Genomic DNA, 23,624 nt, shown 5'->3' with positions numbered 1-23,624 from the left:
GGAAAATATTATTCAATTAACACGCGTTTATACTTCGATACTTAATAAATAATCACGTGAAATTTCTCATATATTATTTTTAATAAATTTTTTGTTGTATTTCACCGAGCGTGTGTGAGTTTACGCGTGGTAGATGTAGATGATCTACATCATGGAACATACCAGATGTATTATATAATTCGAGTGTGTATCGTTCCACTCACGTATCGGTCCGTAACTGCTTGGGAGCGTGCCGTTTCGAGTATCGCCATGACAAATTTCAAGTGAGCTTTGTATCCCCACAAACCATTATTTACTTCGATTTGTCTCGTTTGGGAGAAGGCACAAGGATTCCGATTCGCTTCGAATGTCCGCTATCTCTTCCCCCCTCCCATCCCTATCATATCGCGTATAATATTGTATATATATTTCTGGAATTATTATTTAAAATAAAATATAAAATTTTATACTGTGTAATGTGTCATATGAAATTATATCTTTTTAAGTAAAGCTAGGCCGACACACATACACAGTAATTAAAACTAAAAACATGAAGCAATAAGAATACAATCATCAAAGATCAAAATCAGTCCGATTTAACTAATCCCACGTTATACCATGAATTATACCAAACACCATTATAGCTGCCCGAGTCAAATCCACTTCCGGATTGGATTTTCTTGGACGAGGAGCCCCGCTGGAGATTGTCGATATCCAAGTAAACATTTAATTCGCGATTACATTATTTTTGAGGGGCGAGGACCAGCCACGGGGACTGGGCGAGGACTACCCTCCTGTCAGCGCCAGTGCATCCCCTTTGGAACGTACACGCGTGTCCGTCGAACGGCTCGAACCACTCTGACCCCCGAAATAATAGAGATTTCACGCCGCGGGGCCCACTTCGGTTCTCACAGTAGGGGTCCGACTGTTGAACGATTTCCTGTTGTCCGACCCTTCGATCCGCACGCGTGCTCCTGCCGAGACATTTAATTTGCCGGCTCGCACGAGCGCGTGCCTCTAAGTATCTGTTTATAGTCCCTGGGGATCAATTTGTTTGCCAAATTATTTATTGGTCAAACAGGCAGACGAGAGCGGCGCCTCGCACGCCACGAATCTGTTTGATCTACAATTGGAAACGCGGTTTGGGAAAAACAAACATCGCGATCTCCGCGTTTTACATCCTGTCGATTTTGCTTATGCGTTAAACCGCAATATCGATCTTCCGTGCCGGTATTCTCGATTGCGCAATAAAAAAAAAGTTAAAAAATATATTAAGATAAATTTTAATTTGTATTTGACGTTTGCTTGTATTGTTAAATAATGGCAATACATTAAAAATAAAAGAAAGCACAAGAATATCCAAACAATTTGTTGAACGTCTAAAAATCACAGATAATTCCACAGATATCTCTTCCAGTTAGTTTAACTATAACTCTATAATATATTTTGCAGTCATGCACTTTAATTCACGCGCACAAAAGCCGGATGGTAGATTTAAAGTACTGCATAATTTATGTCATCCAACATTCTATGACGTCGCATTTATTATTATTATGTAACTCGTTCGCTACGTCAACTGCAGTTAGTTCGCACGTTTGCAAACAGCCGATTAAAATCATACAGTATGTTTATTATGCAACTATACATATATCGCACAAATAGTATACCGTACATTTATAAAGCACATGAGATACGATTTTTTAAACGAAATTTAAAAAATTATGCATCTCTCATGTCACGCTTAACAAATTAACAATTAACTCATTTGATTTTGTGTAAACTGACACAAAATCAAGCTTTAATAGTCTTGCGTTATTTATCATAAATAAATAATGTGATTTGTTACGAATAAATAGTATAGATATAATTATTTTACAAAGTAATAATTAAATAAGTATTATACATAAATAATTGTTACATAACTATTTTTACGTTTGCAATTTCTACGTTTTTCTTGCAAGTTTTTCATTCTTGCACAAGAAAAATTGATGCACAATTTAGAAATTTACAGTGAGTAGCAAAAGCTGAAGAACATACACTGTACTGTTAAAAAAATAAAGTGCTAAAATAAATATATAATATTATTCTTACTATCAGACACTAAAATATCATAATTGTTTGTCACCAGCAGTCCAGACACCCATCCAAATTTATGCCCTCGGGTTTGTTTGGCACCCAATACTCGCAGAAATTCACCATCGGAAGAAAATATCTGCACTCTTCCGTTTCCAGCATCACCGACGATGATGTTTCCTTTCTTGTCGATTCTTAATACTTCGGGTGATCTACGAGTTAAAATTGTTTTTAGCATCTTGGTTTAAATCTTATTCTTAATAAACAGGAAAAAACATGTAATGTTACACATCTTATTATAAATAATAGTAATAATATTTTAATGACAATTGGTAATATTTACATAAATAGTAAATAATAGCCTCACATTTACCTAAATAAGCCTTTCGCTGTACCCACGGCGCCGATACTCTGAAGAATTTGCCCATCGTGATCGAATATCTACGTGATACATAAGGAAAAGTGTATTTTATGTTCGATTCAAAATACTCATTAATTATATTGAAAATAATAAATCTACGATATAAGAATCTCTCGTACGAGAATGCATATTACCTTGATTTTGTGATTGCCAGAATCGGCGACGGCAACGCGCGTCGTCGTGACAGCCACGTCTGTCGGTTGGCTTAGCTGACTCGGTCCGGTTTTGCGGAATCTGACAGCAGCACCCTTTGTCTGCTTACTTTTCGGTCCGAAGCTGTCCAGATACGCGCCGTCCTTCTCGAGAACTTGGACGCGATTGTTTCCAGTATCAGCAATGTAGAGCACATCCCGTTCCGGGTGAAAAACGATTCCCTCTGGTGAACGTAGTTCTGATTCCCCGTGACCCTTGCTGCACATGCGACGAACAAATTCGCCCTTGTGATCGAATACGAAGATGCAATGCTTCCACTTATCTGCAAAAGATTCGTAAATTAAAAAATTAAAAAATCATCCTAGTGTAGAAATATAAAGAGAACTAAATTGTGTGTACCGTTCAACGTTTATAATTATTTACTTATTATTATTATTATACATTAATAATTTTAAAAAGTATAAAAATCAAGCGTAATTTAATCGGTTTAAAAAATTCAAAAATTGTTAAAAATTTGTATTTTATATTATTAAATTGACAGTTTTGATATTTGAATTTGCATTCCGCCAAACGCTTTATTATTTGAACAATAAATTATAATTAAATGTAAACCTGTTACGTATATTTCGTCGTGCTCCTGCAGGAAAGCGACTCCTTGAGGTGCCATCATCTCTTGGTGACGAATTTTCCGTACAAGTTTGAACTTTCTGTCGAGAATAATAATTTGTCCCGATCCTGGACAGGTCGTGATAATGTTATCCCGCCAGGAATCAATGGCAAGTGCCGACGGTCGCTGCACCGTGTCACGGTTCACGATTACTTTCGGTATGAAGGTTTTCCGCCTGTCGTATCAATTTTTTCTTTATGATTTATCAATTTAATCTATTAATTTTTCTTAACTACTTTTTAACAAACGGAAAATTTGTGGCAAAGTAAAAAATGAAAGAGAAGTTAGCTGGAAAAATGATGAAAAAGGAGCTCTGGAGGGAGGGGCAAAACCGTAATATAACTTTTTCTCGCATTTCGACACTCTGGAATTAATATGAAAATTTAATTAAATAATATTAATATTTAATTAAATTTTCATTTAATTTTATTATTAAAAATAATAATTTAGTTTTACAAATGTTGTTAATGTGATAGTATACTCATGGAGAAAAATTCATAATAAAACGTTGAAGAATTTTGCTTTCTTCATTTTTATTATCGTTCTAATTGTGATTAATTCAATACGATAATTAAATATTATACAAAAAAAAAGAAAATGTGCTTACTTGTAATGAGGGCCGGCTTTTTCCTTGATAAGCGATGCTTTGTTAATTTTCCCGAGTCCCATTTCTATGTCATTCAATTCCGAGTCCCAAATAGTAACCGCTGCCATCACTTCCGCAGCCTTCTGTTGCAGATCTAAGAACATTCTTACCTGAAAACATATTTACAGCATTAAAGACGGACATTGATTATTCTAGTTCCGAGACATAAAACAACGATTCCCTTCATTCGAGCGATATTCCTCGCTGATAAATCGGCGAATAATCGATCCGAAATAAAATATGCAGAGCAATGCAGTTGACGTTCTCCACCACAAATCTCGTGTGGTGTGCAACGACGCGTCGCTAAATTGCGGCCAATCGTCGGCATAAAGTGAAAGATAAAAGGAGAAAAAGAGAGGGCGAGAGAGAGAGGAGAACGATGGAGCTTTGTGCTTTCTGGCACTTACGGTACCCCGAAGTCGTACCACCGGCGGTCACGTGGCAGCGCGTGCGGATCCTTTGTAACGATTCTTCTCTTTCTCTTGCTCGGCCTGACCGTTTGATCGCCGCGAATAGGAGGATCACCGTGATTCAACGTGCGAGGACACGTGTAGCAAATAGGCTTGGTAGCCTAAAGCCTGTTTGCGCTGGTGACGGACCGCCGACGTCGCGACGATTCGTCAACGTCATAATCTGACGAGCAATTTTCATGAGCAGATCTCCTCTATTTTCCATAAAAGTTAAACGATACGGCGAATGAAAATCATTTTGATTTCGTGCTTCTTTGTGTTCTATCAGCATTTAAATTTCAATACTGATTGTGAGCTTTTTCAGAATAAGGAAAAATTATCCGGTTTCTAGAAGCTTCCTTTGTAAATTAGATTTATGTCTTTAGACATGATCAGCTATCTTTAATATTGCAATTATAGTTGTATAGTTCTTCTCATCTTGATGATGAGAAAATGCTTGGAAAATAGAGAATGTCTGTCTTCTGAAATCGGCATCTACCCCATTTTCTTTTCGCAACGATACAGATTTGTTGTATTTATTTTCATGCCACACGTATTCGTCGAATCGCTCAAAGTGCATCTCAACGATGGCTTCAAAGCGCGGGACGAAACACCTTTATTATTTTTTTTCGCGACACTTAGGCGCGCCGATACGTTTGACACCAATCAGATAGACAGGGTGGCGCGTGCCGATAAAATGGTCACCCAGAAATCGACATCCCTGGACATCGGACAACTCGTTGCTTCCCTATGTAATGCAAGAATGGGTGACCGATGTAGATCGGTGAATTAAATGATCCATCCCTGATGAAGCAAGAAAGATCGGGGGAAAGACAATGGTGGAAAAGGCGAGGCAATTAAGAAGTCTTTAATGAGTCGATTCGAGCATAATAATATTACTCTGTAACAACTCTGCGAAAGATAATTTTATATGTATCAATAATGCATCATCGAGCAATGAATATTGAAATTAAGTTACAATAATCTCAATATTTTTTGTGCTCTAGATATTATATTACAACATTTCCGTTATATGCATTATCATGGATAATAACCCACAATTTCCATTATCGTCAAAATAAGTGGAATCATCAAAGGATAGCGGATGAAAATTTCAGGAAATGAGCACTGCAGAATCGCACGTTTGAGTGCTCACGATACTCATATACGATTCTCGTTCACGCGCCGGCTAATTTGCAGCGGCATCGCTTTTTAGCGTGTCCCCGACGCGCGAATCAGCTAGTTTGGAAATCAGAATCATCCCCCGATCGCAGTCGCAGGGGCCGCATGCACTCTTTAACCAGCGCGATATAAACATACACGTTGGAATTAATGATACACCATTTAGTTACGCGTCAGTTGATTTTCCCAGGACAGCGGCTTTGTGCGTTCTGAGGGGGGAGGGTCTTTTAGGGGGGTCCAGCGCACGCTCTTCAATATGTCACTGTGGCTAATTTTAGGGGCCAACTATCGGCCACCAGTAACCTACGAGGCACCCCCCAATTCTCGGGGGTGAGGAGGGCACGTCGTGACCTGTGTAACAAATTGCGAGTAATCGCTTTGTCCTCCACGAGGACAATCGCTTTTTCCATCTCCGTGAAATGTTCTGCAAGGAAATCTTTTTTTTCGCTCCTCTGAGATTCCTCCTGCAAGCCCGAGGAACATTTTGGAGTTAATTCCTTTCTACTACGTGTAACTACGTTCAATTAGCGGATCATTGGAGCGGTCGTATGGTGTTCGTCGTATTATTTGTTGAATGACGAGTTCAGCAACTGAGTGACTCCGGCAAATGATTCGGCAGCGCGTTACATAATTGTCAGGCCAGTCAGTCATCGCGGCGAGTTTTCCGGGCTCGGCGAATCCCAAGCGCTAACAGGCGCGGCAATAAATTATAAAAGATGATCGGTAATTAACAGTAACTGCAACTGGATAGCGTTTATGCCGCCGCTGTGGAATATACGCCCGCCGGTGCCTGTAGCTGACTCTTTATGGTGGGGTGTGTTCGTGACGTGAATTATTAGCCCTTGGGTCCTGCAGAGCCTCCAGGCTACATGTCTACGTGCGCGTGTGTGTACGCACGTTCGTGTATTTCTCTCTGATACGTGTGAGTTCGTTCGCGGGCGTGGCCTGGTGAGGGTGTCGGGCGTGGCTACGAGCCAACCCCGAAAAAGCTACCCTCGAGAGAGAGATAGAGAGAGAGAGAGAGAGAGAGTAAGATAGAGAGGGAAGGAGAGAAAGCTGTAGAAAGGAAGAGCTAAACGAATATGCACGAATTGATGCAGGATGGATGCTATTTCGTACACGCGAACTGCGGAGCTGGCTGTTCTTATTGGTGCAACACCCTGAAGAGCATCTCGAAGAACATTTTCCTTCTACAGGCGTTTTACAGCCCTGAAGAATCGATTCGAAGATAAAATTTTAGAGATACCTGAACGTTCCCGAATAGCCACAGTTAAATTCCGTAAAGCACTGCTGCAGATGTCCAAAATATTTTTCCAAACTTAATTGGACAAAAGAAAAAGATTGAAATCTACACACACACACACACACACACTTTTTAATTAAATAAGATTTTAAATACAAGTCGATCGTCTTGTAGTGGACGGATCGAGTTAAGCCAATCCAACTTCTAACATCCTCTTTTCCCGGCCATTCGATGCACGAAGAAATTTTCAAACTTTCACGTCTCTAGTCTTCATAAAACGCAACGGCGATAAAGCCACGATAAAGGTACGTTTTATTATCCGATTTAGATGAAGATCGTTAATATCTTGAGAAGGACGGTGGCAGAGTACAGAGGGATGGGTGCAGAGAGACGAATCAGAGCACAAGGGATGAAGGGAGAGAAGCAAGAGAGGAGGAGCAGGAAGAGGAGAAGGAGGGAGAGGAGGTGGAGGAAAGCCGCGTTGCGGAGAAAGAGACAGGATTCAGAAGAGCCTTCGCCATCGTACCAGACCACCGTGCTCGCGTTTGTACAGTGGTAATGGGCTGTCAGCAGCAGACGTTGGCTGCTCGTGCCTTATACACCAACACCATTATCCTCCTGCTATCCCGGATCCTATCGGTTCGCGAACCCGCCCTGAACCAGCTCTCATCGCATCTCTCCATCTATTTCTCTCTCTCTCTCTCTCTCTCTCTCTCTCTCTCTCTCGCTCTCAATCTCTTTCTCTTCCGATTTCGTAATTCATTCCTCGTCGTTACCGTCGGTTTTGTAGTCGATTTAACACCGGCACGCTTCTGCATCTACACGAATGTGATATTTAAATAGTCCAGCTGAAACTCTGTAATGTTTATTTAACTGTAATTCGTCGCTTTTCGTCCGAGTTTATTGCTACTCGTTTTTCAAAGCTGTTACACATTGCACTAAGATTCGTGTCTACATGGGCTCTTGATTAAAAGATCGTCGACCCATCGGAGATTGCTTCTTTCAGAGCGAAATACTTTATGAGAGATCATAATTTGTTGCATATTTTGGTATGTGCGCTTTAAACGAAAATTTTGCAAGCATCAAAATTATTTTTCACGCTTGTATGCAACATGATATTTGACGCACTGATCGCTTGCAACATAGCGCACCATTTTCTACTACTCGTTTCGTCAATAAGTAGATCAGTTTTGTTCATCATTTTATCTTTATTTTATTCACCGAAATATTAGCCACGACGTGTGTGTGTGTATTTTTTCATGTTTGTATTTTGTCATATCTCCCAACGGTGCGTGATCTGCTCGCATTTTTTTTAATACGCATTATAATATCTCAGTTATCGACAGCATTTCTCCATCTTGGTCTCGCTGTGCGTCTATTTTATTGGCATTGCGGAAAACGATAAAAATTCCGACCAGATTTTGCCGCCGCGTCGATTCTCTCGCCTTGGCCAGCCCCACATGTTCACCACCCCTCCACGTGCCGCCTTCCTCTCCTCTCAAGTAATCAATACTGTGAGGCGTCCTGCACGGGACAGGTACGGCGCTGGTCCAGATTTTAGAATCAGCGGAGGGAACGGAGGAACAGTACCACAAGGGCGGAAAAATTCAGCCTAATTCATTTCATTTCAAGAATAACTCATTTCAAGAATGTAGACCATATTTGACAATTTAACAATTTTCTTTTTTACCTCCCTCATCCTCCCTCTCTCTGCGTCACCGAATGGTATATTTTGTTTCGTTTTACATTGTCTTTCTTATTCCCCATTATCCTTTATTAAAATATAGTGTAAAAAGTGGCAAATAAATGTTTAGCATAAAACTGAAATTTGCTACTTTGCTAGCAGTACATTTTTCTTTTGACTGATAAGAATTAGAACAATTAAAGCGTAAAACGCCATACCTTTTCATCGTTATCAGGCAGCACATCGTACGAAAGCTCCTTCTGCTCCTTTATCTCCATCTGAGCTTTGTGCATCCGTTCTCTAATATCCTCCACTGATGTTTCACCCGCAGCAATTATATTTTCTACCTTTTTAATTCGAGTTTCTCTTTTTTTATGAAGTTCAATTATTTTAGCTTCGATATCTCTAACGATGAATTCTTTCGTCTTACTCGCTTTACTCTGTAGCAAAGAAATTAATCTCATCTTATTTACAGATTAGTTATCTGTCAATAAGACATCGTGCGTTTAATATTATGGATAATTTTGCATCTCTGTGCTTAAACAGTGTCTAAATACTTTTTTAATTAGTTATCGATATTTTTAACCGAGAGATTTTATAAATGTCTTTCGTGATTCAAATAATTTGTTAAATCGTGTATAATTACCATAAAATTGTTGAGCCTATCTTCGAAACTCGCCGCTGATGACTCAAGATCTCCATTTATATTATTCAGTTCCTCTTTCAAGTCATTAATATGGCTTATCCAGCAATCATTACAAAATCTCTAAAAGGATGGTAATATGTAAGTATTGACAATAGAATGTATTTTTATCTCTTTGTCCTCCTTCTTCATGAAAATAAAAATTATAACGATTGCGTTTATTTCAGTATCTACGAATTACTTACGCGTTTGCAATGTCTACATTTCTCCTCGCAAATTTCACCGCAGATGCGGCATTTCTCATCTCGCAATTTTGGTGGTAAGGGCGCAAAGCTCACTGAATTTTTCGTACCTTCTTCCTTTTTATTTTCTATCACTGCTACGTTACAGATAGGGCAAATGGAACTACCATCTATAGTAAAAATACTATTACTTACTTTACTAATATTTTAGCTATTTAAGATTGTTTCTTATGCTTTTATCATACAATAGTATTGCTCCATCTTAAATCCGTGATAATTAAATAAAAATAAAGTCAGTCAAAATTTCGGTTCGATTTTTACATCAAAGTTTACTTTATCGCACTCAGTATAAACAAATTATTCATCAACCAAGTAATCACCTTCGCTGTCTATGATTAGACTGTATTGTCTATTATAAAAACATTGTATTGCTCGTATTACATGTAAAATTGATTTAAAAGATTGGAAATCGATCCGAAAAGTTTGACTGCCCCAGTACTCCAATTGCGCAATATAAATTTAAACAAATTTGTGACTGCAAAATAATTATAAATGTCAACAGCATATCATACCTCTTTTATGAGATATTATAAGCCGGTTTTTAAAACATCGCAGACAAAAGATATGCCGACATTTCATCATTTTGGGTGAGTTTACCGTGTTTTTGCATACTATGCATTGCAACGCATCGATAGCCCCAAGGGAGATCGTTCTATTATAAAACAAATTAATAAAAATTATAAATGATAAAAATTAATTAATAATTGCAAAATATTGATAACAAACGACGACAGTCTTATCTTCTTAAAACAATACATATATAAAATGGGGGAATAATACGTTAAAGGTTCGATAGTCATACTTGCGGCGACGCATGGGTTGTTCTCTCGATGAAGTTTTCGATTCCGTCGATCTCTTGCCCGAAGAAAGAGATTGCGAAGTCTTCAGCGTTTCTTGCCTTGCTGAGCTTGATGCAGCGATGTTTTCAAGGCTCCATCGTAACGAACGTGACAATTGACGCCTTTTCATGGTTTCGCTCTTCAAAATTACATCGCAATTATAATAAAAATTAGAAAAAATTTAAAATAATTAAAATTTAAATAACAATTTTGTTTAGTAATATCACTCTTCAAACACTCTGCTTCTCCCTCACACACACACACATATCACACATCACATCACATATATATTCATGACACCACGTTGTACATGTATAAAAATAAAGATAAAGATAATCTGTTACAACGTGGTAAATTTTCACATTATTTCGATTTAGCATTTTTCATATTTTTGTAACACCGATTATATTATAATGTGCAATGAATAATATCGTACCAAATTGCAGAAATTTATATGATAATACTGTCTCACTGTGTATCGTAACGGTGACTGATAAAAAATATTTGAGCGAAGCAGTTTATCTCATTCCGCCCATTATTAGTAACAGTGAATCACTTTACTGTGATAAGATAAAAAGATCCATCGGTTATCAACCGAAAATCAATCAATTCAACCTGATGCGCTTTTATATGTATTACTGTAAGATGATTGCCCCCTCCGGATCATTATATTTTATCTCCGGGCTTCGAGTTTTACTGCTCATTGCTCCATATTGCGTAATTATATTTGAAACAGATTAAACATTAAAGCTGTAATTAAATCAAATTACAATTAAAAAACTAAAGTTTCGAAAATTATAAATGTAGATTTGTTTTGAAGAAGAAATTGTTGGCACCTGTAAGCGGCAATTCGTTATAACATTGTGCATGACGGGTTGCCATTCTATTGGCGCAGCAATTTTTCTCAAAGAGAATCTAGAATTGTTAGTTCCCAAAATGCCCACTACAAGCCTCCACTGATTTCGCTTCATTTTCGAGTATCACGGTCCAATACGTTTGATGCTGCTAAAGGAGAGAGAGACAGAAGCTCAGGTTGCATTGCTCCTTATTTCTCTCTATCTCGATTGGTGAACGCCAACATCGTAAATGTCGATGGGGAGTCATGTAGAATTGTAACAAAATCTGATCGTACTCCGGTGTTCTTGTTCGATAGTTGCGATGCGTCGTTCGTGCGCAACATAAAAAAGGGACGTCGCACGGGAACGATGACGCGCGGCATTTCGCGTGGCACCGTCTGCTGGGGAACGCCAAGTAGATGATATAACGCGGGGACGAGGACTGCCGCCGATCATGTTCACGTAATTAATCCTTTAGAATTCTTCTACAATTTGACGTTAGCGTCTCGTTCGGCTGGAACAGTGAACAGCTGATCCGATTCAGAGAATTGGACTTCCTTTTTGCCTGTGAATTGCTGAGGTTTTCCGTTTACCTTTCTAGATTAGGAAATTAAGGGACGCGGGTTAAATGCCCTTGTTACGCAAGGTGCTACTGTGGCTGACAATCCTCGCGTTGCTTTTGGTGGCCCTTTACCTCTATCAGACGTCCAATGGTGAGTGCTGGGTCGTGCCCGTCCACCGAACGCGGAATGCTAGCCTGGCAAACCTTACGACCACCTTAGCAGCTGCTGGCTACTCCACTGAAGTTAATGATCTGCCCTCGACGAACGTTTCATTGAACTATTACAATATCTGGTGCATCTTTACGAAAGTCGCGTCAAATTCTCCCATGAGACGCAAGTTCCAAATATTCACCGATTCCTTGCTTAGATTGGCCTCTGTAGATGTCATCTTCCATGTGATAAGTGACGACGATAGTCGAGGCATAGCACACACAGTCGTTCAAAATGTTATGAACAATACTGGAAAGTTTATGCAGGTATATTATTTATTTTTATTATTTATTTATTTGTATCTGCAATTTTAAATAAGTTCTGATAAATAAATACTCTTTATTGGCAGGTTTTTTACTATGACGTACACAAACTGGCTGCACAGCTGGAGGATATCGTATCAGTCATGTCTCCACACTTCAGTAGCAAACCAGGAACGTATTATTCTGATGCATTATTCTTCCTCTCACTGGGACTGCACAGAATCGCCCCCAGCGATCAGAGGCTCGCCGCAATGTTTGACGCGGATACAAAATTCCGCAGAGACGTAAAGGATCTGTTCAAAGAGTTCGATAATTTTGGGAGGGAAGCTCTGTTCGGCTTGGCTCCGGAGCTTACGCCGGTCTACCGACACGTTTTGTACTTATATCGCAATAAACACCCTGCGACGATGTTTGGCGAGCCTCGGCACAAAGGTGGATACCCTGGCTACAACAGCGGAATGGTGCTCTTTAATTTAGAGAGATTACGCGAGTCGCGTGTGTACAATGAGATCGTCAGCAAAGGCAGTGTGGATGCAATGACGGAAAAGTATCACTTCAAGGTAAATTACTTTAACATTTAATTTTTTAATTTTCAAAGAATCCTTCATTTTTGATTGTATATCAAATATAAATTTAAAAACTGTCTCTGCTTTTGTAAAGAAAATTAATTTAACCTTGATAAGATTTGTTTAAAATATTAAAATGTTTCAGTTTAGGGAAGAATATCCTATGTTTAAAGATAATCATACGATTAAATATTTTACCGTCAATTTATTGGAAATTAACAAAATATTTGTTTCATCGTATAGGGTCACTTGGGCGACCAAGACTTTTATACGCTTCTTGGGATGGAAAGACCGGAGCTTATCCATACAGTTGATTGTGGCTGGAATAGGCAACTTTGTACCTGGTGGCGTGACCGTGGTTACGCGGATATATTTGCTAATTATTCGGAATGCCGCTCGGAGACCAAACTGTGGCATGGAAATTGCAATACTCCTATACCCAACGATTAGTAGGCCATAATCTTTATGGTGTAGATATCGAGTAGAAGATGCTTCCAATTTGAAAGAAATGGTGCTAAAGTATAAAATAAAAGTTTGTCTTTTGATAGCATTAAGAAAATTTAAGATAATTATAATCTCTTTTTGACGAATTTAAAAAAGTTCAAGTTGTGCAAGAAAATATCAAAGTTCACGTCTAATTATTTTTAAAATACAAGAATTTCAAACTAATAAGCTACGATTAAGTATCTGTGAATGTATAGTTGATTGTATGAATGATTGCTCTATTCATGCATTGACTGATAAAAATTATGAAAAAATTTATTCTTAATAAGAAAGCTTATTCAATAACGGTTTTGTAGGACTTTCAAACTGTGTTCCAACGTCTTGCTCTTTGAAGCTGTGATTTATCGTTGCAATATTTTTTTTCTATTCCCTCTTCAGTGGCAATATAGTTTTTATGTTAATGCTGTATTCTTTTCTTTCTAATTGATATTAAAAAGTGTAGCAATTATTTCGCGTACTTGATTGTACATTTTAAATTATGTTTGCAATATTATATCGATATCGCCATTATTAAAAATCAGTATATAAAATCAGTATTATAAAAGTCCGCTATCTATATGTTAGGAACGTACATGTACATGTTTGTCCAAGAAAGATGCATTCCATCTGTGAAGCATAAACTTAGAATAGATTTGAGATATGTAATTTCTCACAAGTTACGTGCTATTATACGCAATTATGTGTGACAATTACTTTTTAGATCTGCTAATTTTTAAGTCTAATCTCAAGAAGATAGGTGCTATAAAAAGGTAAAATTACTGGAAATATGCCATCTTTAGAAGTGTGCAATTTTTCTACAATGGTGCTATTTTATAAGTATAGTGGATATACATATACATGAGATACATATTGAAATTTATATTTTTCTATCGAAAGATATCGGGAGAAAATTTATTCCAAGGAACACACGAAAGCGAGATAATGGATAATGAGTGAGATTTAATGAATAACACAGATGCAATGTTATAATTTTAATACAGCTATATATATAAATTATAACATATAAATAGATGCTCCGTTATAGCGTGCACATGTATGTAAGGGAAAGATATTAAATACAATATTGACATTACGCAATATATTTACAATATATGTATCTTAACCCTCCAAATATACTACCATAACGATATCTCTAAATCCTGTGTGAAACTGCGAAATGTAACGAATCAGCTGGCATTATGTGATGCAACAATCATTCATAAAGCCAGCCTTCATTTTACGAAATCACACTCGTTGCTATTCGTCATCGTTATTAAACACCGTCGAGTGTGGTAAAGTTTACAAATATCGACGGTTTGAAGCTGGAACAATAACTCATCGCGTAATTTGAAAGCTAATAATCGATATTTGCGTTATTATTATTACTGATGTCGGACTTCGTAAATACTCGAAATTGAGAACGTAAACTCATGAAAATTACATCAGCTTCAGTCGTTGCTTAAAAATAATATAAATTTACTGCATCTTTCTATTCTAACGAGAACGAGAACGAAACAATGTACGTTTGCGCTTTGAAAAAGAAAAAAATTAATTTATCATTAGATGCAGAAAGTGCAGTTTGAAAAACAGAAAAGGGAATTGTTAATTTTCTTATATAAATCTAATACTGATTTTTTATCTTAATGATAAAAAGCATGGCATCAATTTTCAGACATACTCATCTCTGTCAAAAATTATAGATCAACATTGATCGCTCCAATTCTAAAAAAAAAATGAAATTATGATTCTACATGTAAGCTGCGAAAGAAAGGAACGTATTATATGTGTGGAATGTACTACGTAAGGAATGTGCTCCAACTATCTTGAAGAATTGGAACATGACTGCGCAGTGCAAAGAAAAATTAATTATTTAGATACGAACGCGCCAAAGCACATTTGTTTGTTCTCCCAAATATGTCCGTACAGAGAAAAAAAGATATTCTTCAGCGTTTTAAATAAGCATTTTCTCGCGTGCGTAAATAAATTTATATCATTGATTCCGATTCTTGCTGTACAACTCGATATATTGACCAGATTTAGTAAAAGACTATGTCGTATTTGACGCAGGAAATATCCTACAACTCTAAGTTCGTTGCACGATATCTAAAATAAGATGTCACCTTTGGTCCCGTTGATAGAAACTTACGGTTATTACTACTACGGCGGAGATATTAGAACTTACATATTGATATTCAAGCAGATTGTAGTATTGGAATCGCTATTAGTAACCGATATTGATCCGTCCATGGCTAACTTTGGTATTACATTGTTTTTCTTAATACATACCGCACCAAAGCTAGGATCGAACGGTCTTACCAAACTAGGAAAAAAGTAACTTAATTCTGCTTAATAACTCTCTCTCACACGCATATACACTCTCACGTAACAATCTCTCCTTCTCATCGCTTTTTCTTTAATATTAATTAACGTGAGCAATGTCGAATTGATATTATCCAAGTAAATAGAATAAACGTTTCTATTATTCTTGTTTTACTATCGAAATATCGAGTACGTCTCGAACACTATGTACATTTTTCATCAGATTGTGACGGAGTTCCCAGATTGCCGTTTATACACCGTATTTACACGTGACCAACGCGAAATTCATGATCAGATTTAGCATTTCTGTCGACGGCACATACTGATAGAGACATACGCAATACGACATAACTCATAATTTGCGATATTAGTAATGTAACGTGTAACGCGAATACATATTACTTATAGCTTGTTTCCTTTTATGTTAAATGCTAATGCAAGAACCAACCAGAGTACCTTTTAATCGCGTATTCCCCAGCGAATATATTACACGTATAATTTTTAGTGACTTCAAAGGTACAATAGTCGGCAGTTACAGTGTTAAAGCAATTATATGTACGTTACGAAGAATAGGACAAATATACAGAAAATAGAAAGTAGCACGAATCGAATTCCTCAACATCCTATTTCTGGAAAGTTCTTTCAACAATGTTCTAAACACAAATTTTCTTCAATTTACAAGAAACTTGCACGTTTCTTGTGAAGAAATCTTAATTCTTGATATCTGATTACGATTTAAGAACATAAATTTTTGGACTCATTTGACAAAGGAACGAAAAAAAATTCATTATTCAACGCGTACGACCCAGACGAACCCTTCGCCAAGATGATCCTACAAATTACATTCCTTACCTTCACTTCCGCAGAGATCGTGCGCGATCAGTATCTCTCCGCAGTCTGAAACAGAGAACGATTATATTTTCAATAACAAAATTCTTCTGTATCTTCGCCAGTAAATGTGAATAAAAATTTTTTTTAATTATATTTTCGTATTTTACTCAAGGATTAACTTGACTTATGTCGTAATATACTTACGCTTTTTAGCTTCTCGCGCCCACCGAAATTCCTGATGGATTCCAACAGCATATCCCTGGGATCTAATTGAACTGGCATCGACTTGGGCCTCACGTTAGTGCTCTTCAGTGTCACTCCTGTTATCACCGGCATAGTTGGGGGTTTAGGAGGTTGCACACCTTTGTTAGAACTATCGACTGTCGATAGCCCGTTGTGATTCATCTGATTGTTGTTCATCTTAGGATCAGCGCTGGGTATTTTAAACCCCTTTACAATGGGCATTGGTGGATTGATTTTGATAGCGTTGCTGACGTTGTTTCTGAGGGACGCTTCATTTTGCAAGCCGACGTTCTGGTTCGTCCCATTCAACCCCACGACGGACGTGAACCTCTTCGTCCTGGAATTTTGCCGAGTGTCGTGCATCAATGGTTGAACCTTGAACGAGATCTCGTTTTGATCGGACGCCTTGGGAAACTTGGCGTGACCGTTCTGCTTGACGTTCATGATCGCTCTCGTCTCGTCCGGTGTGTCGTAGTAGTAGCTGCTGATATCCGCCGAGTGTCTGTTAATATTAGTGCGTTTAGGTTTCGGTTTAAGATTCACGTGCTGACCGAATGTCTTTGTCAATTCTCTGAAATTCACCGGCGTGGTGTCGATCTCGTTCTCATCACTCTTCGACGTCTCTTTCGACGTCTCGACAAAGACCTTCTTTAACTCGACGCCCATCACAACGGGCTTGTCTTCGCTCTTCGTCGGATTGAAGTTAACTCGGTTCGATATCGGCACCTTGAAACCCGACGCCGTCGTGTGCGTGATTAATTTCCTCGCGAGCTTGTCAGGACTTTTGTTCGCAAAATTGTTCTTACTGATGTTGCTGGCGTAATTCGCAGGATTCTTCTCGTCCCTCGCGCCATTGATGCTAACGACGGTTTTATTGCTGCTTGCATTGCTCGCTCCTAGCTTGTAATCGGTGTCTATCTTGATTTGGACGTTAACACTCGGTCTTTCCGACCAGCTGCCCAGACTGATCGCCGGTGGACCAGTGTAGGTGTAACGTCTTTCCTCCCTTGGCAACTTCTTACATTCCGGTTCCGAGTCCCGGGATTCGCATGTCGAAACTACATTCATTGTTGTCGAATGTTCGTTGGACCCAGCTTCGTATCTAGAAAAATTGTTAATGTGTTAGAAATTTAAGAGACGCTCCATTCAAGCTTCATTTTCAGACGCTTCACTCAATTAAAAAAAATAATACTCACCTTGTCTTTTCGATTAATACCGTACTATTGTATTCTTTGGATACATTTTCTTCCGCCTGTTGAGCGTTCTTCAACTGCGGCAAAATGCTTTTCAGCACCTAGACAACAATTTAAGCAACAATTTTACACGTTTAACGAAGCAACAATTCATGATATTTATGATGCAATCGAGATAAGGTATCGAGAATGCATTTTTTTCGCGCGAATATATTCATTTATTCCACGCCCATTTATTGTTCATATATTTTTTTAATGTCGTGAATTAAAAATCAATCATATTCTGCATCTAAAACAATGCTATCTCATAATTCTTTAATTCCAAATTACCTGCAGTGATTGTAATTGCTTCTCTTTGGTAGGTTCCTCTTGCTGTTTCAATATATTGTCCCTCCACTGCGAGAACTTTCCGTTACCTGCTAACACGTCGACGTTCAGGCCTGTGATGCTTGTGGCTTTCTTCATACCAGCAGCCTCTGGCTCAACCTGCACCTCGTACTTCCTCTCGCCAATTCCCTGCACTTCCGTCTGGTATCTCGCGTTGCTCGACATCGATATGTAACTCTTGGATCGCTGAATATTAATCTTCTCATTGGCTGCGGTAAAAGACTGCCTCTTGTGAGACGGCTCATCCTGATCACGAATCTTTGGCTCCGTTTTACAGACATCGCTCAACTCTTCGAGCTTACTCGTCGCTACTTTCTTGTCGTACGGCATCATCCCGTTACTTAAATACGCGTTCTTCGTCACACTTTGCTTATCGTAGTTGCTCGCACCGCCATTGTTTCTCGATAACGTGGCGAACGTCTTGATAAACCTCTCTTCCGAGTTTCTTGCAGCGGCTTCCTCAGCTTCCTCAAAAATGTCCACGCTCTTCTGTTTGGTGTACGTGGTGATAGTGAAATTGGACAGCGTGTTGTCCACGGGCGCTACGTTCGGCGTGGACAAATTGTCCATGTTCCTCCGATCGAAATCTTTACTGATAGTTTGCGCCAGCGTACCAGTCTCTATCTTGTTCTCCAGTTCGGAAATAATTTCTTTACGCAGGTCTGGATTAGTCTCTGATTTGTGAGACACTACGGACGGCTGTTTGGCAACAGGTTTGTTCGCCGTTCGCTTAATATCGATTTCCGCTTCAGACTCCAAGTCCAAGACTTTTCGGTTTGAAGATTTCGGATTGCTCGCTTCGGAATCGTTCGATGGATTCTTTGCCGATTCGATGTTCTTGCCGTCGTCGACCGGCTCCGAAACAGGGTCTATCAGCTGCTCCTTGAAAGCGTCCACTGATCCCAGTGTGATTGTATCGTAATCGTTGAAGATAGGAGAATGTGAATCGCGAAAAGCGCTCGGTGGAGCTGGAAGCTGATACTCCCAATCGCTGATGGACAGGTCCTCCATTGCCGACACGTAATCAGAAGTATCCTGCTGCGAACCCGTCGCAGTCATATTTGGCGTGCTAGCGCTCAAAGTGTTCTCCACCGGGAAGTCGATGCACGATCGATGCATCTCGCTCGAGTCGTTCTTCGTCCCGACCGTTTCCAACTTGGCCGCAGAGCTGTCGGGGACATCAGCGACGTTCGTCTGTACGGTTGCAGTCGCATGGTTCGTCTTTGAAGACGACAGTGGCTCCGGCACCGGAGACGAGGCGGCCGGCAGCACGCTGGATAGAGTATCCGATACTTTTTGTAGCAGGATGTCAGTTTCGGACGGAACATCTTGATTGGCTGCTGGCATATGTGAACAGAATAGGACATTAGTTAAACAAACGTCGCCGGTCTTTCCTGATTGAGAGATTGATGAATTACGAATATGTCACAATCTCAAATTAATCCTAAAGTGTCTGAAGCCTTACAACGAGACCAGACGAAACGAGCTCGAAGCTACTTTATACCAAGAAGAAATTCGCAGAAGAAAAAAATAAAAAAACAGTAAAATAAAAGAGTAATCTAATTCGACATAACACATGAGATTAGCGTGCGCTGTAACGGAACGCAAGACGCCGAGAGGATTAAAAACGTGCAAGGGAGAAGAACAAGAATTTAAAGTATAAAATGTTAGTAGTACAGCAACATGCACCTGTGACTAATCCACCATGCGATTCTCTCTTATCTACATCCGCATCCCGTGTATCCCCATTAGCGCAATGCCCAGCGGTACTTTGTTCCCACTCCTTTCCCGCCACGCTGGAAGAGATGGAGTTTCGCACTGGAAGGTTCAGATTCAAAGCGTGCGCGATGTTTTCCGCGGGCGAAGTGAGATATCGCCTCTGCCTCTTCAGGGAATCCACCTCGAAGTCGTCCGATTTCGACTGACTTCTCACCTTCGTCCTCGCCTTCGGCCGTTTAGCGCTCTTCGCGTGCTCACTGCTTGCCTCTTCGATCTGATCTTCGAGTTTTTCATGTAATTTATTGACACTTTCCGCCGCACGGCTAATCTGTCTGTCGAATTCATGATGATCCATCGACGCGACACCGCGTTTCACGCTACTTGAACTGCTGTTTTCTTTCACGGCTCGATCGAGGTGCTCGCACTTTGGTATGGTGGAGATCACCGTGCATGTTTCTCTGTCCCTCTCACCGCTATTTTTCACTACTGCATCATTCGTCACGTCTCTCGAATGGGTGCGCTTCACTGCCTCTTCTTCGGCGTTTTCTTCAGTCCGGTAGGTGGAAGGTGTTGCTCTTCTCGGCACTCTGGGTGGTCTTTGACAAGTAGATCGATGTGGTAGCTTCAATTGCTCGTTTCTCGGCTCGGTCACGCAATCCAGTTTCATTGTATTCTCGTTTGAGGAAGGATCATTAGATAACGAAGTATCACGAGGCTGATTCTCATTTTCATCAAGCGAGTCGATAGTTTTAGATTTTATCTCGCGATCCAGCTCCGGTGAATTATTCTTCCTCTCTTCAGGGATATCTTTACACTCAGATAACTGTGGTTCCTTTGAGTCAACGTGTAATTCTCCTTCATTACCTGAACGCTGACTTGAATTCAACGATTTTTGATTCTCTACATCGTTGACGATGTCCGGCATTATTTTCTCGTGATTAAATTCATCGTCATTCAAGGATTTATCTTTAGATGCCTCTTCAGAGTGAACACGAGTCAGTTCTATAGAATTAGAATGTAATTCAGAAGTGTTTTCCGTTTCATCGTTTGAATCTTGACGTGACTCTAAAGATGTATCATATTCAATTGCAGCATCATCGATAGGTTTTGACATCTTTTCTTTCTGACTTATCTGATCCTCGTTACCAGGTGCACAATCATTCCTCATCTTTGAATGCGCCTTTTCATGCTCAATACGCGTAATGAGACCGTCTTGATCCAATGATATCGTATTCTCATCGATCGAAGTGCAACGTGCTTCACTGACGTGTTCAGGACTCTCACGTGCTAAATCGTGGTCGCTTTCTATACTCGAGGCTCTACGTGGTATCAAAACCGGAGCTACTTTACTACGCTTAGGTGCCTTCGGTGGATCAGAAGCACTATTACCTGCATTAACCTTTCGAGGCATAGGAAGGGGTGCAGATTCTCCAACTAATATGGATAAAGAAAGAAAACAGCCGTCACCAAAAATACAAATTAGCAGAATACAAGCGGGTAAATTCATCAAAATATGTCTATAAGGATAATCGAATTGCGTGCAAATTGGGAAATCATGACAAAAGAATAGAATTATTTTTTACGTTTTTACCTTTATGCTAAAAGATTGCAAAAGAGATCATTTTGCTTAACAGTAGAATTACTAATAGTGTATATAGCATAAAGCAAAGAAAATATAAGAAATAAATAAATAATTAGATCCTTTATCTTTTTTAAATCTTGGGATAATTAAAAGTTAAAATTAAAATCCAAATCTTTTTCATATACATAGATATATAATTAATGTAGAACTTAAAAAAAAAACAGTAAAGAATTTTACGATAGCTTACTGACAAAACATATATAGAAAACATGAATGGCGTGTTATCTAGTTGAAGTCGGTGAAGATGACATTTACTAATTAAATTACCTGCACTTCATACAGTCTTCAATATTAAATATTGTTTCGGAGGACTTTGATTTTAAAATGATCCAGTTTTAATTTAAATAATTATTAGAATATACAGGGTGAGGCACCTAAAACAGGCCACCTGAATATCTCAGCTGTTATTGGTGATAGAAAACAATTTGTCAGACCAAACTTACATGGTTTCGAGGGACATATAATTTGTTCTAAATAGTTTTTTATTAGGTGGACGCGTAGAGGTCATATGAAGGTCAACTTCGTTTTTTTAAATGGTATGTTATGTTTTTTTACGTACCATCTAGTAGAGCGTTTGAAGATGCGCACATTGATCTACGGATCAAAATCATTCAAGATCACTGAAGGCTAAAATTTCTAAGTGCTAGAACTTTTTCATTTCTGAGTTTACGGTATTTTCAATAACAGAGAACTCTAGGCAATATAAAAAATAATGATAACAACTCAGAACTTCGCGGAAAAAGAAAAAATTTCTAAGGGCTAGAACTTTTTCATTTCTGAGTTTACAGTATTTTTAATAGCAGAGAACTCTAGGCAAATAATAAGGCATATACAGTAAATTATTTTCCCTTCAGTGACCTTGAATAATTTTGACCCGTAGATCAATGTGCGCATCTTCAAACGCTCTACTAGATGGTACGTAAAAAAACATATCATACCATTTAAAAAAACGAAGTTGACCTTCATATGACCTCTACGCGTCCACCTAATAAAAAACTATTTAGAACAAATTATATGTCCCTCGAAACCATGCAAGTTTGGTCTGACACATTTTTTTCTATCACCAATAACAGCCGAGATATTCAGGTGGTCTGTTTTAGGTGCCTCACCCTGTATATTTAAAATGAAAATTAAAAAAGTAAGTTGAGAAGAATAAATTAAGAAATTATGAAGAGAGATAAAAAATCTAGAAAAAATTAAAAGAAAAATGTATTTTACTTAAATATGTACATGAAGATAAAGATTAATTTTAATATAGAACTTATAAAACGTGAATATATAATATATTTTTACACAAACTCGCCAGCTCTGCTTTCAAGAATCGAATTCAATTGGATCAAAAACCGATTCCAATTATCATTCGATTCTTGACGACTAACCAGATCAGGCGGTGGTGGTTCCAAGATACTTAATTTTCTCTTCTCCAATTTATTTTCTATATGATTCACGATAGGCAGTAATGGTAATTCATCAACATTGCTGGGCATAGAATCAAGAGGTGCCATTTGAATGTCTAATGGACTCGTAGAAATCGCAAATATTTGCAAGGTGCTCAAAGGTGGCGGGGACAAATTGCTCTCCGCATACTGTCCTAAGGCATTATAAAATTCTTTGTTTTCGCTGGAAACTATGGAATTAGTGTAGCAATCAGTGGTACTTAGTCTGCCTAATTTCGGAGAATAAACAGCAGATTTTAACGATCTCGAGGTTTTAGAATATTTCGACCGAAGACTTTGCGATAAAACTGAATTTGATTTTTCGAAAGAATTGTTTGTTTGTTTAATTTCTCTCGCGCTACTCTGAAAGCTTTTACTGGCCACTAGAATCTTCTTGCGACTTTTATCAGGATAAATCTTGCAACTCTCTTGCAAACTTGGTTTCATCTGAGACCTCGAAGGAAAAACCTGAGATTGTTGACGAGTTCGGGCTACTTGACCCGTTACATCTTGCATGTTATCCTTGACAACAGTCCCGACTGACATATTGCTCACACTAAGTACAAAGTCAGCATTCACTGTATTATTATGTTGCAAGCGGTACCTTTGGGCAGTAGCGTGCAATTTGTGCGATACAGGGCAACAATACTTT

The 23,624-nt window shown here is 38.7% G+C and overlaps 3 protein-coding genes across 5 annotated transcripts in view; 1 reads left to right on the top strand and 2 right to left on the bottom strand.

Moving 5' to 3' along the window:
• Positions 1–1,489: 1,489 nt before the first annotated feature.
• LOC105275633 (tripartite motif-containing protein 2) lies at positions 1,490–11,124 on the bottom strand. Its single transcript, XM_026969167.1, has 10 exons — positions 10,245–11,124; positions 9,955–10,094; positions 9,386–9,552; positions 9,144–9,263; positions 8,716–8,937; positions 3,901–4,049; positions 3,239–3,468; positions 2,608–2,948; positions 2,426–2,493; positions 1,490–2,264 (listed from the first exon to the last, which is right to left on the bottom strand). Exons 1-10 carry the CDS (start codon positions 10,409–10,411, stop codon positions 2,042–2,044), a joined length of 1,827 nt encoding a protein of 608 aa, XP_026824968.1. The 5' UTR covers positions 10,412–11,124; the 3' UTR covers positions 1,490–2,041.
• Positions 11,125–11,308: 184 nt separating this feature from the next.
• On the top strand, positions 11,309–14,298 carry LOC105275640 (xyloside xylosyltransferase 1). The gene is made up of 4 exons (XM_011332620.3): positions 11,309–11,579; positions 11,719–12,156; positions 12,240–12,713; positions 12,963–14,298. The coding sequence occupies exons 2-4, from the start codon at positions 11,746–11,748 to the stop codon at positions 13,167–13,169; spliced, it is 1,092 nt and encodes a 363-aa protein (XP_011330922.1). The 5' UTR covers positions 11,309–11,579; positions 11,719–11,745; the 3' UTR covers positions 13,170–14,298.
• The window catches only part of LOC105275647, a 50,262-nt gene continuing 40,819 nt past the window's right edge, over positions 14,182–23,624 (bottom strand). For all 3 annotated transcript variants that reach the window (XM_026969164.1, XM_026969165.1, XM_026969166.1), the window contains 5 exons: positions 19,865–21,328; positions 18,119–19,515; positions 17,792–17,889; positions 16,557–17,697; positions 14,182–16,418 (listed from right to left, as the gene is read on the bottom strand). In XM_026969164.1, the coding sequence (XP_026824965.1) occupies positions 16,401–16,418; positions 16,557–17,697; positions 17,792–17,889; positions 18,119–19,515; positions 19,865–21,328 (4,118 nt within the window). In that variant the 3' untranslated portion in view covers positions 14,182–16,400. The remainder of the gene's footprint in view (positions 16,419–16,556; positions 17,698–17,791; positions 17,890–18,118; positions 19,516–19,864; positions 21,329–23,624) is intronic.

The sequence above is a fragment of the Ooceraea biroi genome, chromosome 4 (assembly GCF_003672135.1).
Source record: "Ooceraea biroi isolate clonal line C1 chromosome 4, Obir_v5.4, whole genome shotgun sequence".
Classification (NCBI taxonomy): Eukaryota; Metazoa; Arthropoda; class Insecta; order Hymenoptera; family Formicidae; genus Ooceraea; species Ooceraea biroi.
The sequence above is the reverse complement of the archived record's forward strand: the minus strand, read 5'-3'. Positions and strand labels throughout refer to the sequence as shown.